The sequence below is a fragment of the Alligator mississippiensis genome, chromosome 1, assembly GCF_030867095.1.
Source record: "Alligator mississippiensis isolate rAllMis1 chromosome 1, rAllMis1, whole genome shotgun sequence".
Taxonomy (NCBI): Eukaryota; Metazoa; Chordata; order Crocodylia; family Alligatoridae; genus Alligator; species Alligator mississippiensis.
In genome coordinates this window covers 278,433,335-278,448,725 of record NC_081824.1, presented here as the reverse complement: position 1 = coordinate 278,448,725, position 15,391 = coordinate 278,433,335, and the positions used below count along the sequence as shown (strand labels likewise).

General features: G+C 39.1%; 1 protein-coding gene across 2 annotated transcripts in view; it reads right to left on the bottom strand.

The window, feature by feature from the left end:
- The window catches only part of LOC102559891 (multidrug resistance-associated protein 1), a 68,114-nt gene that overhangs the window by 47,939 nt on the left and 4,784 nt on the right, over positions 1-15,391 (bottom strand). Inside the window, exons 3-6 of one of the 2 annotated variants that reach the window (XM_006277435.4) lie at positions 11,425-11,566; positions 9,693-9,847; positions 4,774-4,951; positions 1,714-1,968 (exon numbers count right to left, since the gene is read on the bottom strand). In XM_006277435.4, the coding sequence (XP_006277497.2) occupies positions 1,714-1,968; positions 4,774-4,951; positions 9,693-9,847; positions 11,425-11,566 (730 nt within the window). Of the gene's footprint in view, positions 1-1,713; positions 1,969-4,773; positions 4,952-9,692; positions 9,848-11,424; positions 11,567-15,391 lie in introns of those variants that run through there. The other variant, XM_019476411.2, reaches the window with a different exon arrangement.

Sequence of the window (15,391 nt, the reverse complement as noted above, 5' to 3'; positions counted from 1 at the left end):
AATAATCAAATTACCTTGTGTACTGCCTACTGCATTTTCATCACTTTTTTGAATAATATTTAATTTGTTAAACATACTTTATCTTTTCAGTCTGGTATGTGGTTTATGCTGTCACATAATTCACCAAATGGTAAAAGAATTAGTAAATCTATTCCAATACCACTTTACCTATAATAAACCCTGAGATTTTAAAAATTTTTCTTGTGGCATGATGATGACAGAAACCAGTTCATTCCTTGCATTCTAATTAGAAACTTCTTAATTAGATTTTTAATTCTGAGAGTGTTCTGGAATAATATCAATTTAAATCTACATAGACTTTGACTATCTAAAGTTGGACACAAAAAAATCTAATCTTTTTAAGTATAATATTTCAGCACGGTCACATACGTGGTATATTTGGCATACAATAGCAATTATTTGGGTCTGATGAATTTACAAATAGTTAAAGAATATACTCTTGTTCACTTACTATATACAAGTTGTTCCATTAAATGATTAAATTTGACTAAAACAAACAGAATTTCACCCAGTCTGATTTGTGAGATACAAGCTAGTACTAGTTAAGCTGAAATGTGTTTGGTTTTTTTTGAGGGGGGAGGGAGGGAGCAGGGAATTCTTCTGTTACTGGTAACACCTTTTGATTTTTCTACTGGTGGTTAATTTCTGCATGTCATTCAAACAATGAAGGCAATTTCAAAATATACTAGTCAGTGCACCCTATGATTTTGTTTGTTTGTTTCCCAGTAATGATACCTAGGCAGAATATTACAATGGTTAGGTTGCAAAATTGGCCTAGATCACCAGGCTCCATTCTCTGCTCACATAGAGCTCCTATAGATGTGCGTGGAGACTGCTCTGACATGCTAGAAATCCAGCGCATGGGAACGGACTCAATTAATCGAGTCTGCTGGAGAACGGAAACTGACATGCTCTGGCAGCCTTCTGGGTCACGTGTATCAGTGTTCGGACACATCTCTGCACTGGAAAAGTGGCAGTGGGTCTGCTTCTATAATATTATGTTTCCACACTGATGATATTGCCTAGACCTCATAAAGGCCTCTACCAGGTCTTCCGCTGTACTATACAGAGACACCAGAGATGAGGTAGGGTACAGGTTAAAAACAGCTCCTTCTTTGGTCCACCTGAGCTTTCCTGGTGAAGATAAAGCAGTTTAGAGATGTATTATTTTTCCCATGCTGATCCTAGCTACATTTTTAATGGAGATGAAGTATCGCAGAGCCAGAAGGGACCTTAGGGGTGTCAGGATGTTTGTAGGGGCACAACACTGATGTCATCCCTGGCCTCCCTTAGATCTGCTAGAGATCATAGTGAGCCTTGTAGGCTTTTCTGAGTGTTGGTGGGGATAATCTGGAATCTGGCTTCAAAGGGAAGTGTGAATGAGAGTTTGAGAATGTGAGGTCCGATCATAGAAGCTTCAAAGTTTTGTTTCTCTAGAACGCACTTCTGTTCGCAGGATCAGGACCTACCAACACTTATATAGATAAAAAATGCTATTTACATTTTATTATAAATATAGTTTAATCTAAATAATGGACAGGAACTGTATTTCTTAAACCCCCCTCCACCCAAAGCAGCCTTTGATTAGGGTTTCTGTGCATGATTAAGTATATACATTAATTTTATAAACATAATTAAAAATTAACTCCTCAATATAGCACTTCAAAATTTTCCAGCATTTGTGTTTCTTACCTTCAGACATTTTACTTTGGCAGCAACAAAAGCATTTATAGGTATAACCAAAACAAGCACTGCAACACCTGCTAATACTGATGGGCCCAGTTCTTGCCAGAGAAAGATAATAGCCATCAGGATCTGAAATGGTGCTGACCAGAGAAGGTTGAGGTTTACAGCCATTTCCATTAGTTGCTGGGCATCTGAGGACATCAAGTTAACAATTTCACCACTTGTGTATTTTCTCCGAGCACAGTTAGCTAAGGTTAAGGCCTGAAAGCAATATAACAAGGTCCCAAAAGGTCAAGGTCACAAAGTAGTATCTATCTTGAACATGTGCTTTATTTTTTTATTGTATTGCTTTACATGTTTTACACAGACTTATCATTAAGCATCCACAGGAAACTTAGGAGGGTGGCTTTCTTGTAACAGCAAAGGAAAATTGCACTCAGTGAACGAGATTCCAAAGTCTAGTCTGCCTCTTATGTACCAAGTAATGAAATCAGAGTGATGTAAAGAAACACTAAAAGCCTTAGTTAGATCTGGCCAAGGGAGAATTTCTTCAGGGCTGAAAGACTGCCATAGGCTCTCTCAGGGAGGCAGCAGAAAATATCAACAAAGATATTCAAGGACACTTCCAGTCTCTTGAGAGAGGTTGTCCTTTGAATAAATAAAGTAGATAAATTAAGACCTTGAACCCTTTATTGCATACACAGTAAACTTATGCTACACTAAACAACAACCTGTAAATAATTTGTCTCACTCACTGCACACAAAATTGAAAAACTAGTAAACAGATATCAGTTTTGCTTCATTTACTATATATTAGCAGGGCTGCTACTGTAATACTTTGCAGGCCAAGCTTTTCTCTACTGCAAAGTTCCTACGCATTTCTTTTTTAACCCCTAAATCTTCTTGTACTCAATGGCTCCACCTTATGTTTTATGGCAGGGGTTTTCAACCTTTTTTAGTCTAAGTGCTCCTGGAGGCCAGACACCGAGCATAGGGATGGTGGGTGGGTGGGGATGGAGCGCTGCTGCCTCCCAGGAGCAGGACCAGGGCACAGCGGGGAAGCTCACTGGGTTGGTGTGTGGCAGCAGCAGCCTGCATATGTGAGCTTCCCCGCCCTGCAGAGGGGCACCGCTGCCCTCCCCCCACCCCAGCCCTATTCCTGGGAAGCGACAGCGCTCCATCCCTGCCCACTCACACATATCCCCTAGGACCATTCCAAATACCCCCACAGGTAGGTGTACCCTGAGTTGACAACTCCTGTTTAATGGCAATCTGTTATTAGCTATACACACATTTTCAGTGCAGCCGGCATGATTCAGCTAAAATGTCAGGGTAAGGGTTCTTTTAAAAAATAGTAGCTGGACTGTTGTGTTTAGTGTTATTTTTAGGCAGACACTACTCTGCCAAATTAAACTTCATGTTCACTGGAACACTGAAAACCTCACCTTTCCACCCTAGAGGGGAGATAGTCTGGTCAAATTTCAGATTCCTATTCATACCACTTCAGTGCTACCACAACTCAAAGAAGAGATACATACATGTACTCTTTATAATGGGAAAAGTAAAGAAAAACTTACTTTTATTCTCAAAAAGGACTGAACCACTCTGTTTTTTCTTATGAAATGTGAACAAAATAATTAATCATATATATACTTTTTGGCAGAGAGACAGCCTAAAGACCTAAAACCTAAGCCTTATTCAGATTAAGTAAGGAATATCCAGAAAGGAAAAAAGAATTAAAAAAAGACTGGATTAGCCCATGATCCTTCAACCTATTCATGATTGACCCATACCTTTAGGTTAGGGACATGCATCAAAAAGCCTGAGCCTGAACTGATTCAATCTTTGCAGGTTAGTCTAACCCAGGTACGCTGAATCAATTTGTAACTTCGCAGACATCCCAGAAATGCAGGCATATGTCTGCAGTGACCCAGGCTAGAAGCTGTGGAGTGCTGGAGCAGCCCTCTTTTGCAGGTTAGTCTAACCTGGCTAGGCTAAATCAGTTTGTAACCATAAAGACATCTTCTCTGGACTGAAATAAATGCAGGCACATGCCTGAAGTGGCTCAGGCTAGAAGACCGGGGGTGCTAGAGTAGCCCTCCCTTCACTTCTACTGTGCTGAGCTGAGGGGGATGTGGCCAGGCTCCAACAGGATGCTCTGATTAGGGAGGGGTGTCCCCACCCCCTCCGCCCCTGACCAGCCCAGCAGCAAAGTGATTACACAGCGTTTATCACCCCTAACTCAATGTTTATCGCACCATTAAGAAAACAACAGAGGGCCATTACCGGCTACCTGTTGATTCTGCCTTTGTTCTGTCTGCCACAGCATGGACCATAGCCCTCATGTAGTCTGCTAGCTAATGCTGAAAGGTATCTGTGTACAGCAAAGTGGACGGTGGAATCCCTGCATAGCAGTGAGTGGTGAGGAGCACAGGGTGTGGGGATCAGGGGGAAGCCAGGCAGATGCCTGCAGTTTCTGTCAGAGCTCCAGCCCGGAAGCAGAGGGAAGGGACCAGCCCTGCTGTGGAGCAGAGAGCCCCGTCCAGCCCAGAGAGTATGCCGGGATGCTGGGGGAGTCTGCTTTAATTTAAAACAGCAAGGGGTCTAGGACAGACATTGCATAAACCAGTTTGAGCCAAATCAGCTAAGTTTGATACTACATTCAACCAGGTTTATCTCAAACGGGTTTCAGACATTTTCAAACTGGTTTCTGTGCACCAAACATCTGTTCTGTTACAGGTTTAAACCAGTTTCTGATCAGTTAAACCGGTTTATGTGTAATGTCTGTCCCTAGCCTTATAGAGCCCTGCTAATTTCAATGAGGCTCTGCACAGGTGGTTGAACTCTTGTCTAGTGATCTAAATGTGAGACTAGAGTGCTAGCATGGAAACACTAAAAGTTTAGTTATGGCTCTAGTTAGTTCTTCAGTTTTAATTCAGAGTATTCTATTGATATTTTCACTGGCTTACAATATTTTGGTTTCTGTGGCACTTGGATACATTTTCAGCTTGAAAATATAGGTAAGGTTTATTTTTTGGTGGGATAGTGGGGAAATGAGGCAGTTACCTTTCTGTATATCAGGCCAACAACTGCAGTCTTTATTTTGACAGAGGTAAGCATGTTGAAGCGCTGGTATAGCTGATGGATGAGAGTCTGCAAGATGACCACAAGAAGAAGAGCAAGAGCGTATCTATATCCATTCCAGTGTAAATCAGAGTGGTTTTTGTACAAATTAATCATTTCTCTGGAAATCAAAGAATATACCTTTTTAAAATCTTTCAGTTAGCAACAGCAAAAAAGTCTTAGAAAATCTTGCTTTGAACTTACATTATTAAGTAATATTAATATTCCAAAAGTGGCAATAAGTATAGATGGTGTAAGGCAACGTAGAATCAAGTATTCAACAGTAAAAAAAACCCTGCATTCATTTGAGTGCTACTTTGCTGACCTTGTAACAATTACTATTATGTACTGCTTCAGAGTTATACACACTACTGCTGACTTCACTGGTAACAGAGTGCAGAGGGTATAGGATTATTTGCTAAAGACAAGGCGTCTACAAGAGATGCTGACTGTGCAATAGCCAGAAAATACTGCGCAGTAGTGCACCACAGCGCAGATGATGCTAATACTCTGCTGCACAGTATTATTAGGCTACTGCACAGTAACGTTAACTAAAAGACATTCATCAGCACTACTGCACAGAAACTCAGGTTACTGCATGTTTATTTAGTATTTGCTAATACAAGTACTAAATAAATGCACAGTAACAAGTGCACAGTAGCATTTCATATAGATGCACCCACAGAGAATAAAATAAATCTAGTATTTGCTAAAAAGAAAAGGGTGGAAAAATCTGAAATTTTAAGTTTTACTTCTAGTATAGTAGAGATTATTCCTAACAACTGAGTGTAATAAAAATGAAGAACAGTTTATGGTTTATTGCTAATATTTCCTTGCCAGAAAGTGGTGATATAGGTCTTAGCAAAGTTTGTTTTTATATTGTCATGCTAGGCTCCTGAACCATTTTGCTACAGCAGGATTATTCCAGCAAATCTAAAGGTTAAAGTTAATCACTTGTGCTCATTAACACTTTTCTGTGATAATCTGCCAGGTGTAAAACAAGTATTAAATACCTTCCTAGTAACCACTATAAACTTACTTAGGATACCAATCAACTAGTGGCAACATAGTCATTTCAGCCTTCTGTTAAACACAAAATTGTAATTATTACAACTCCACTGTATTTTTCATTTAAGCATTCTGCTACAGAACTTGAACAAGAAAGAAAAAACTAAAACTACAATAAACCACAAAAGTAAGTGTTTAATGGGCACCTTTGAGTTCAAGTCTGAGAATGAACCTTTGTTTCAGTTTTTTTTTTCAGTTTTTTTAGTGACTAATTCAGATTCTAAATATTAAAAAACATAACCATATATTGTACAGACAGATAGCCATTTAGTCTGAAGTCAGGCAGAAGGCACGGAAAAGTAGCACCTTACAGAATAATTCTATAACATGATATTCTTCTACTCTCAGACCTGGCTTGCAGTTTAGTGTTATCATTTTTGCTTTTCTCACCAACTCTGACTTAAGTTCCTTCCAAGAGCAATGATACCAGTAACCTGTTAACAAAAAGGCTTCTTGTAGCCAAATATTATTTACTGTAACTAAAGTATTTTAAAGGCTATATCTTAAAACAATATACTAAACTGTGCACATGCCTCTCTCTGGGTGCATCTACACATGAAATTAATGTGCAGTAAGGTTACTGTGCAGTAAAATAAGGAGCAGTAAGCTGTGGCCAGGAGCCCATCTACACATGTGCCTTGTTGGGTGAAGATTTGCCTGGTCCAGGGCTGCTCCTGCCCAGTTCTGCCCCACTGCAGCAGCCAGGGGAAGGTCCAGGCTCTCCCGGGTGCCAGCCTGAGGGCTAACAGAGGGCACAGGGGCTAGTCCCAATCTGCACGGGGTTGGCAGAGCTGTGTCAGTCACAGAGGCAGCCGTCTCCCAGCCCCATGCACATTGGGGTCCTGATGTGCATGGGGCTGGGAGACAGCTCCACATGCAGCTGGCATAGCTCCCCCCGTATTGGGGATTAGCCAGGCAACAGTGGCCTGCTGCTACCTGGGTTGACCAGGAGCAAAACTGTGGTCAGCATCTAAACGTGCACTACGGTACATTACCTAATGCACTGTTTATCTAGTATCTGTATGTGTTGGTACTAGCAAACAGCGTATTAAGACTAATTTAATGCACAGTAAGTCCAGTGCATATGTAGACAGGGACCCTTTATTGTCCATTAGATTAGTAGGCTGGATAACTCTGCCTATCTTAACACACTCTTCTTCTGAAAGGGCTTTTAACTTTTTGTGCCCTGATCTCCATGCCCCTAGATTTAGCAAAATAAGGTTTCAGCTTATTGAAAGCAGGGTTACCGGGCCCTTCAGGTTTAGAACTCGCCCCAACTTCCATGTGTATCCAGCATATTTTCATCCCATTGACCCTGACAATTATAGGCATATAATAAACATATAAATCAGAGATGGTCAACCAGTAGCACGGGTGCCACAACTGGCATAGGCAGCACTTGTGTACGGCATGTAGCAGATTGAGGATGGGACATGCAGTACAGTGGCAGATAGGGCAGGGAGCAGTCAGCAAAACATCAGATCAAACAGGGAGCACAGGGCAGCATGCAGAAAGCAGAGCAGCAGCTTGTGTAAAGGAAAGGTTTACAGTGACACGTGGGGAGGGTATGGGACTAATCTGTGGCACAACTTTTAAAAGGTTTGGCCTCCCACTACTCAAAATACAGTCAATACAGTCCTACAAAAATGTTACTAACTTACCTGAGTTAAACAGTAACTTTACCTCACTAACAAGGTCATATAAAGTGTTCAATAAATTATTTCATTCAGTAGCCCTAGATCGATACATTGTCATACCTATTATGGTATGATTTTGATTTAAAGTATTTTTCAACTGACATTTACTTTGTGAGTCTCACAGATTGGGTACATACCTGAATTAGAGAACTTTAGATGAGACAAAAATAATGTATTAGGGAGCAATTTAGTTAATCATGTCAAGAAGTAAAGTACTCTTCAAAGTAATTTCTCAAGTTTTTCTTCTTCTCTGATTAAATCACACACATGCTGTTTATAAAAACATACAACAGCAATCTATCTCTGATTGAAAATTATCAGATTATCTTTCTCATGAAACATGACACACTAATCCAGTGCTTCCCAAACTTTTGCTCAGTGTGACTCCATTTATGACCCCATTTCCTCAGCATGGCCCCTTGCTCCCAGCCCGCAGCCCCCTGCCCCTGCTGGTGCCCCTCACTCCCCACCCACAACCCCCCACCCTCTAGGTGCTTCAGGACCAGGGCCCATAGCCCCCCTGCCCCATTCCAGCAGAGCCCGAGCCCCATCTGTACCCACGGAAAGCAGCCGCTGCTGCAGCCAGAGCGGAGTGCAGAGCCCAGCTTCCCCCCTGGCCCATCCCTTCCTCTGTGGGCAGCACTGCCGGAGCAGACCCCATAGAGGAGGAAGGATGCAGGCTGCCTGCTGCAGGCTTGGGGCTTCCCATGCTTCTGCCCTCCCCCTGGGGGCTCCATAACATGGGTGCAACTCCATGCTGCTGCAGCTGCCATGCCTCACCTTGGCATCCATGGTGGAGCAGGCCTCCCTCCCACAATGGGTCCCACCTGGTGGGCCACAGAGGCAGGTCCTGCCCAGAGCTGGTCTGGCCTGGCTGTAGCCCCACACTCCTATGTGGGCACACAAATCTCAGGGGGCACATTTATTGTGACCCTATCCACTGATGTTGTGACCCTATTTGGGGTTGCAACCAAGAGTTTGGGAACCACAGCTCTAAGATACCATATATAGTAATATACAGAACTCTGTTTCTAAAATGTATCTTGACAACTAAAAAGTCCTTCAGCATTTTTCCTTTCTATAATCCCATGTACTCTATTTTAAAAACAGTTTCAGTTTTTTGATAATAGGCTAATCCTTTGTATTTTCCATTTGAATGCCTTATTCAGAAAACAAATTTTATTTTTTAGAATCTTCCACTTTTTGCCCCAAATCTATGGTTTCACTTTAGTAAAAATATTTTAAGTCTTTATGTTTATGAAGAGAAACTTTTCTCTACCAGTAGGATAGGAGTCTAAATTTTTCAATAATATGTTCTTACTTTATAGTAGAATTTTTGAACATCTGATACATAATCTCTCCCTGATACAGCCAGATTTACACTTTTCAATATTTCATGATGTTTCTTTAATGTAATTAAAACATCTGATGTGTTGAAAGACCTACAGCAACATCCAGTGTAATACAATCATTTGTAACAGTCTAACAGTAAGGAGATAAATACATGCGTACAGTCTGATGTCTTATAAACAATTTCGCAATTTTAGTCCTGTAATCATCTCTATCAGGATTTTGTATGTATGCAAGAGAGAGCAGAGCTCCCTAACCCATGTTACTGTTAGACTGCTACTTAAATTCTAGAAAAAAATGTTTATGAAAATAAGCATGAGAACAATTAAAAATTAAGGCTAATACTGTTAAGGTATGAGCACTGTTATTGTTATTTCATGTGAGGAGTCTAACCAACAAGGGTTTGGGCAGAAGTCCCCCCTTCAGGGCCTTGCTTTTCTTAATAACTTAGCATCACATGTCTCTAAATGGAGCTATAACAACAGAAGTATCTTTTGCTGATCACATCAGTCACAAAGACTACATTAATGTGTCAGCAACTTCAGCTCCTTGAAATCATCTTACTTTATTTCTCAAAAAGATTATAAAATGCATGACATGCAGGTATTTTCAAACTACTGAGATCTTAGCCTCCAATACCTAATCATTGAAAAGCTATCTTAGCAAAACTTTGGAATCCGGAGAACCTTTTACATTATTATTACTGCTCTGCAGACCACAAAACCAAATATACTTAAAAGCACTTACTTCATTATTTGTGGACTCACAAATGCTAGAATATCAGCTGCCACTTTTAGAAGGCCAACTTTTATTAATAAATATCTAAATGTTTGCCATAATGGATAAAGCAAACATGGTTTATGCAAGCTTGTTTTAGATGGCACCTCTTTGTTGCAAGGAGCCTATGGAATTAAAAAAAAAAAAAAAAAATTAAGCAGAGAATTAAATCTTAGCTTCCCACACAAATGAAAAGCATAAAATAAGGAGATAATCAGCCTAAAGCAGTAGGTACACTTAGGGCATTCTAGTTTACAATGGGGCAGTAAAAATATTTTTGTGCGATTTTAACAACTGAGGGGGCATATCTACACAATGCATTTACTGCAGAGTAGACTAATTAGCTCTGCAGTGAACGTCTTGCATCCACACACACATGCGGCCCTATTAGGCCACAGGAAACTAACTAACTCTGAAGCAGGGTATTACTTGTAATACAAATACTGTCCTACTGCAGAGCTATTTACTGCACAGCAACACATGTGTAGATGCTGACCCAGGCATAAATTGTTCCTGATCAGCCCAGCCAACAGGGTGCCACACTCCTCCCTTCTGCCTACCCACATGGCTCAGCAGCTGCAGGAGCTTCGTGACCCAGATAGCTCCTCTGCCGTCCAATGCAGCTACCCACTGCCCGGGTCTGACCCCCTGTGCCCTCTGCCACCCCAGGCTAGCCCCAGACCACAGGCCACACTTCTGCCACCAACCAGAGCCCAGGGCTGACCCCCATGCCCCGAGACAGCCTGAGGCTGACCAAGCACCCAAGCAGCTGCAGCCAGAGTTTACTGAAGTGCAAATTGCTCCTCAGTTTATTCAGTCACATTAATTGCATGTATAGATACAGCCTGAGTGGAGGAATGGGATTTTAGACTACCCCAGTCACCTTTCAATTTCATAAAAAGACAAATTATTATATTATATTATACTATATTATATTATATTACTATAATCTAGGCATTCATAGGAGATAAATCTTCCTAAACTGATTGAGGTGTTTCACAAAAATGTGTGGTGACATCATGGAAGAAGCTTTCAAAATAGAATGAGAAGTGATGTACTTCTCTTCTACAGAAGGAGTCACAACCACTATCTTTATGACTACATAAGTATTTCTGTTCTAATGGAATATTTTTAGTGGACTTAGCTTTCTAAACCTTACCTTTTACTAGAGAATAAACTGTGAAAGTTTTCATCTGAAAAGTTAAGTATGCTTGAAAAATCCAAGCACAAAAAAACCAGCAGTTCTTAACCAGTGCACTAATCAATAGGCTGCAAAATAAACAGTAGATAACAGACTCCAGCCTAAATAAATATATAGGTATAGTAAGATCTACTAGATGGAAATTAAAGCTAGAGATATTCAGAACAGATATAGGGCACAAGTGAGGGGAATTAACCACTTAAATAACTTACCTAACTTTGTGCTGGATTCTCTGTCACTGAAAAGAACCATTTAAATCAAAACTGAATTTGTTTTCAAAATGATCTCTAGTCCAAAAAGGAATTAATCTAAGGTATTCCTATGCCCACAACTTGATCAAGTAGCCTTATAATTTATGAATCTATAGTTTGTTGTGGAGATATTTTGACTTTAAATACTCAACTAAGTTTAATAATGATTTTTTTTTTTTATGCCAACAATGAAGCTGAGAAAAGGATAACAGTTAGGGATAGAATAACAATTTGTTGCCATCCATATTACCTTCAGTCCTTTTGTTGTTCTTAAGACTTCCTTCCTCCACTGCTTTTCAAAATTGGGACATACAGTGTATGGTGAGTCACTTTCATTCAGTTCAAACAGGTCTTCTCTCTCCAGTGGTTTCTTATACCCTAAAGTAATTACTCTAAAAGAAAAGAATAACAAGTGTAATATTAAATAAATAAAGCAGCAAAACAAACAGGGATCCTGAAAAACTTAATATAGATGCTTTGATATTTATAAATAAAAGCTACATTAACAATAATAAACAGGGTATGTATATCACCCTAATATGAGACATTCAGTATAAGCACTGAAGAAATTTCCCTACATTATATCTTTACTTAAATGTTGGGCTATCCCATTACTTTCATTTGTTAGGCACAGATAAAAAACAGGAATCATAAATGATAACCATATATGGTTATTATTGATGACCAAAATGACCATATATATTTGTGTCACTTTGGTAACATAGATTCATTGTCCAAAATATCAACAAAAAAAAAAAGTTACTAGTTTTTGAGGAGCAAGAGCATGGACAGAGCAAATCCATGCTGTGCTAACCCCTGGTAAGTCCATTAGAGAAAGTCTGCAAGATGACAATAAAGTGAGTCAATGCCAAAGATGTGGGGCAGAAAATTTTCCAGTGCTTTATTTTTCCGTGGGAAATGTTCCATTTCTAACAATTCATTGTTTCCTAAAATTCATTCGTAACAATGAATGGATGCCAATGCAACAGTAGGCAAGCTTGACAGTTTCAAAGTTGCAATTAACGTTTTTCAGGTGATTATCCCTATGAAGTGTGTTAGAGAGTACATTTATGTTTTATTGATTTGTAAACAGGAGGGTAAATAATAACCCAAACCAAAAATCAAGTTATGAATTCACCTAATTGGCTGTGCAGGTCAAATCAAAACCAAATGAACACACCACTAAGCTTGCTTCTATTTCTTAAAATCTCTTGCTTCCGGAGAATCAGTCAGAAGCACAATTAGTGAAGAATATGCAGTGTGATGATAAGTTGCCCTTGCCCATAGACTCACTGGTAAACCTTACCAACGATTGGTGAAATCTTTAGCGAAAGAGAATGCATTTCAAGTAGTTCTGAATCAGATTTCCCTCAATCTGACTCTGAAATGGAACTAATAAGTAGTGCAAGTGATACTACAGATAGTGACAGTGAAACTGGAGGTGTCACAATGCCCTGTGGAACAGAGTTAAACTCTGAAGTAGATGAGCGGACAACCACAACATATCATGCACAGTTCTTTGGGTGTGCTAAAATTAGTGCGTCAACAGTTTTCAGTGCCTTCGGTTTTTTTCTTAAATTTTAAACAGACAATGTAAGGGAAGTACATGCTATTGTGTATCGTCTTTACATTTTCACAAGTATTCCAATAAAAATAATTTCTTTCCACATAAAGCTTTGAATGTTTGAATATAATATTTAAACCACATTAAGCGTGCTGTATTTTTTTTTTCCTAATCAAATATTTCAGCTCAAATACTTGTGGCTATTAGGATATAAAATTAACGGGGGTAATTTTTTAGTTTTGCTTACTAAATATACATCAAATAAACATGCTAAATGAGATCATGCTCTATTTAGGGCATTGGAAAATTTTCCAATTCAAAATTTTCTAGAAAACCCACATCTCTGGTCAATGCTGAGCGTTCCAAAAGTCAGGGAATTTAAAGCAAGCAAAGACGCAAAAAAACCCAACCACCTGATCTCCAGGTCTACTGCAGTCTTATCATGGCTGGATTAAGGAACATGCCTGGATATACAAATAGCTTATTGCTTAGAACAGTTGCTCATAGAGTCTGGTTACAAGATCAGATTCTCAGTTCTCATTCTAAAAAGTTTCTAGCCTGCAGATAAGCGGAGAAAAAAACCCCTTCCTATGTGACCCAAGTGTAACTGTTTTGTGTCTGAACAGAGAGATATAGTTAGCCATGTAAGTCTGAAGTCAAGTGGAAGGCAAGGTAGATTTGCACCTTACAGAGTAACCAAAGTGCACATAGCACAAGCTTTCATGAGCTGAAGCTCACTTCATCAGATACTATGAAAGGATGTGCATAAAGCAAAGTATAAGAAAAGAGAAATTAGAATACAAAAGATGAGGACGGGGAGAGATGTGGTGGGGGGAAGGGAGATGGTGGTGGGAGAAGCTAGCAAACAAGCTGTGAACACATTGGAACAAGGAGTCACAAAAGTTAATCCAGATAATTGGAAAGTCTCTGCTTTAAACCATACGTAACACAATCCAGTCTGTGGATGATTTCTTATTCTGCAATTTTCCATTAAATCATTTTTTAAAAATTTGCCATCTGAGGACTGCTACCCTCTTGAATTTCTGAAACCATACTCCCAGCAACATAAACTGCCCCATTTATCTCAATTCTAAAATGTGTTGATGTGCCAAAGCATAAGTAGTCCACTGGAGATCTTTGTTGTGGTTTTCCTAAACCCCCTTACCTTACCAGATTACCTTAATTAAGATCTGCATGTCATAGAAACATAACACAATGTTATGGATTAATTATGTAGTTGTTATTTTCCAATTCCCTAGTTCAGACTGGAACAGCCTAAGGATTAACCTGCATCTAACATAACCATTATGCTATTTAATAATGTAACATATTAAAGTTTCTAGGAATAATAATGCTTAGGCTTTAGTATTGTGTACAAAGTTGTGAAGCAGACTTTTCACAAAAATCCAAAGAAGCATAAAAGAGAATATGGTCATGTGCCACACAGGTAATCTGTTTCCTAATATTACAAGTTTTTGCAGATACAGAGAGAAAAATAAAAAAAAACTTTAAATAAAAATTGGTCCTTTTGGCAGAGAACATAGGGTAAACTTAATACGTAGAAATCAATAACAAATGTCTGACCAAAGTGATGTAGTCTAAATTTTATGCAACTCTTGCAAACACTTCAATGTTACCTTTGAAATGTTCCAATATTAAAAAACCACAGGTAAAACCCTGGTTGCACTGAGGTTAACACCAAAACTCTAATTAACAGAGGCAGGTTGTTACACTTAACTTTGAATGTCTGATACAAGAAGAATCAGATGCAAAAAGAATCAAACCCCAACTTTATGAAAAATCTGGCAATAGTACTACTGAATGAAACAAAATGTAGGTAATGTTTATAATCTGATCTTAATTCATATCTTTAAACCATTTTCATTCTTGAAACTAAACAATTCAATAATATGTCACTGCTTTCAGAAACAATCACATGATAAAAAGAGAAGTGGAAATAATGACTAATTGTCAGGAGTCAGACCATGAGAATTACATGGATTACCCTGCTGAATGCTAAAGGAAAGTGGAATGCACAATTTCATATAGCTGAGTTTTCAATTCATATGAGGATATACTATATTTAAGTAAAGTTTTGCCTGTTTTTTTAATCTCTTCTTAATGTAACCTAAGACTTATTGGCAACTAGGGAGAAAACCAAATATTCAAGAACAATATACATAAAATTAGCCTACTTTTTGAATGGTATTATGCAGCTAAATCCTTGTAGCCTAAATCAGGGATTGGCAATGTTTTTGGGCAGCATGCCAAAAATACCTGCAACCTCGACTGTAAAATGTTCGCATGCCAGGAGCAGATGGCAGGGAAGATGCGAGGGGCCCAATCCTTGTTGAAGAAGTGCAGCCCTGACCTCTTCCCCGAGGCACGAGTGCCAAGCAAAGTGTCTTTGCTTGCCATGCTCTGGCATTCATGCCAGGTACCCCTGGCCTAAATCAAATATTTACTTTTGAAAGTCTACTGCCATATATAACCTTAAAGAACATATGAGTATATTCTCTAATGAGAGAATTGTGTGCATAGTTTCAGATCAAATTAAGATTACAAAATACTAAATTTCATCTATTAAATGTATTATCAGTAGGATATGACATACAGGAAAAGAATTCTAGGAATAATACTATGAAATATTTTT